Here is a 2,823-nt window from a genome sequence, read left to right on the forward strand (position 1 = left end):
ACTCTCTTACCTCAGGATTTCTTAAACCTGATTAAAAGTTTGTTTCATTTGGCATTCAATCTAAAGAGAGCTTCATCTTGTCTCAACAAAGGCCTTCAGAAGGCTTCCTTTGCAGTTTTAAAACCAGTAGTCTTGGCACTCTTGAAATCCAAGATCCGTCATTCAACTACTCCTACCTTTTTAATGTTGCTCTGAAATGCTTTGTGCCGCACTGGCAACGCATGGAACAACTGCTGCACAATGACTGCTGTCCCTTGTTGGCGGAGATAAGGGACTCTCAGGGCAATTGTCCCTTTGTGATCAAACACCAGCCGCGTCCCAACCTTTGCTGACTTGTGACAGGTGAAAATGGAAACGTCGCTGCAAGAAGAACAGGCACTTTTGCTATTACTAAATAAATGCTAAGAAAATAAATATATAGATATATAAAACAGCTGTATCTATTTTAAAACAGTGATATCTGCTTTTCTCATCTTTTTAACTTGGCTTCTCATTCTGCTCCACAAGTTTTAATAAAGGTCATAGTTATAAAGCATCTGAGGAAGATCCAAAATCGTCTGAGGAAATAGACTGAAGTCTATGGAAGCTCATGCTGTCAACTTCTTTCTTTTCATTAGTCTCAAAGGTGCTTCAAGATCTCTCTACATGAGGCTAAAACCGCTTTAGCTATTGCTTTTCCTTTATGGAGAAGAAGCATCTTACCTTAAAGCACACAAGGAACTCAGAGCTTCCCCTCGAAAGCCATATCTTTCAATATGCGTAAGATGAGAGAAATCCTGTATCTTGGATGTATGATGTTTAAGAGCTGGAGAGGGATTCAAAGGAGCAAATTAAAAAGGTACAAACATATATATTCTTTATGATATTACAGAGAAGGAACTAATCATTAGCAAACAATCAGCATCTCAAAGGTGCTCCATTATATAATATTAAACAAGGAATAGAAGAGTGTCTTTTCAGACTGTTGTTAGACTACAGCTGCCATCAATCTATACTACAGTGGTACCCCGGGATACGAATGCGCCGCGTTACGAAATTTCCGGGTTAGAAAAAAATAAATAAAAAAAATATTTCCGGGTTACGAAGGTTATTCCGGGTTACGAAGAAAATTTTGGTGCTTTTCGGCGCTATTTCGCACGGAATCGCGGCTTTTCCCCATTAGCGCCTATGGCTTTTTCGGCTAGCGAAAGTTTCCGGGTTACGAAAATGGCGGCGGAACGAATTAATTTCGTAACCCGGGGGCCCACTGTATTGGCTTTGCTGCATTGAACTGATAGGAGTTGCATACTAGCAATATCTGGTCAATCCCTCATTCCTCGCTCCTATTTTTTGCCTTAGAGTCAATGGTTTGGGATCATTCACAGCATCATGCGTTACTTATTCCAACATTGGCTAATATAGTCCTGCTGCGTCTGGAGACTCTCCCGTCTGTTCTGCTAAAATGATCCGATTTGCAGATTTAAATCCTTAAACGGAGCTTACTTAATCCGGCAAAGTTTTCTTCTTCTGTGACACATCCGTTATCAGAAACCTCAATGAGATCTGATCCATAATCTTTCAGCTTCACTTCTACAAAAGAGAAAGAACATTTGTTTTTAGTCAAAGCGTTTCATGAACCAAAAGTTACAAAGCACTTTTCCATGTTCAGCTGAGATTCCCAGGATAGATGAAGGCTTTCTGCGTATATAGTTTCTTAGACAGACGTAGGACAGGGGTATAGTTATAAGGCCTCAAAAGGAGGGCATTGCCCCCAAAATAGGAACATATTGTGAGACTTGGGATTGTTCTGACCAAGAATGCACAACAAACTTCAGGTAAATCAGAACGTTTATTGAAAAAGATCAGGTAGAAACATTCCTGGTCACGTTATTGAAGAATCTGAGGCACACAAAGGGAAAGCCTCAATTTAAAACGACCTGTGCCCCCCCTTTCCTTCCTTTCCCTCTCAGATGTCCTCCCCAATTCACTCCCCCTCTCAGCGGAAACTTGGATCCCTACATCAAAGCAACCCAATGCGAGCATCATTTGGTCTCCGGACATCCTCTGTCTTGGGAAAGCTATTGATGCTCAATTGATGACTTGTATCTGTGGAACCTCTCTCAGTTGTAAACCTTTCTCAAGGTGTGAAAGACTCTTTGTCCTGTTAGCCTATGTTCTGCCTACGTGACACATTCGATTACAAATCATGGCCCCAGATGGGCATTTCCCACAATGCTTATTCAATTGAGTCCCACAAATACATACCCATATTCAATCCCTATATATATTACCAGGACGCCAAGATCTACACTTATATATAAGCATATATATATGTGTGTGTGTGTGTGTGGGCAGATAGATAGATAGATCACCACCAAATATGATCAGCAGCTTCAACCAATCTGCCTTCAAACATTCCAACACGTCATACAACAAGGTGAAGGTTGTATGTATCTATCATCAATGTGCATGTTATTAATTACTAACTTAGATTACTTAGTCCAAACTCTTTATATTATCATGACAGAACCCCGAATGAATACATGAATGAAGGGGTTCTGACACATATCCCCCGATTAAAGTTTCCTTTAGCCTCCAAATATCTATCATCGCAGAGAGACATCGAAAATCATTCACTCCTAGATCTCTTACTTTCTGAGTAATCAAATACTCTTAGTAATTTAGTAACTCTGTCTAAAGAGCATTTCTAAATGTTCCACTGAAGGTTTAAATTGATGCAATGCTAGAAATGTAAGGACTCACGGAAAATTTAATGGGGGCAGAATTCTTATTGGGAGTCAATGTCCTCATTTAGCCCCCGAATATAGTCACACTTTGGGGTGG

The 2,823-nt window shown here is 40.2% G+C and overlaps 1 protein-coding gene across 1 annotated transcript; it reads right to left on the reverse strand.

Moving 5' to 3' along the window:
- Positions 1 to 80: 80 nt before the first annotated feature.
- LOC121918304 (putative postmeiotic segregation increased 2-like protein 1) lies at positions 81 to 1,606 on the reverse strand (the record flags this gene model as incomplete). Its single annotated transcript, XM_042444375.1, has 3 exons — positions 81 to 360; positions 703 to 805; positions 1,483 to 1,606. Coding segments are annotated over 3 exons (429 nt in total), but the record flags the coding sequence as incomplete, so codon positions are not given.
- Positions 1,607 to 2,823: the final 1,217 nt, after the last annotated feature.

Source organism: Sceloporus undulatus, unplaced genomic scaffold, assembly GCF_019175285.1.
Source record: "Sceloporus undulatus isolate JIND9_A2432 ecotype Alabama unplaced genomic scaffold, SceUnd_v1.1 scaffold_8110, whole genome shotgun sequence".
NCBI lineage: Eukaryota > Metazoa > Chordata > Lepidosauria > Squamata > Phrynosomatidae > Sceloporus > Sceloporus undulatus.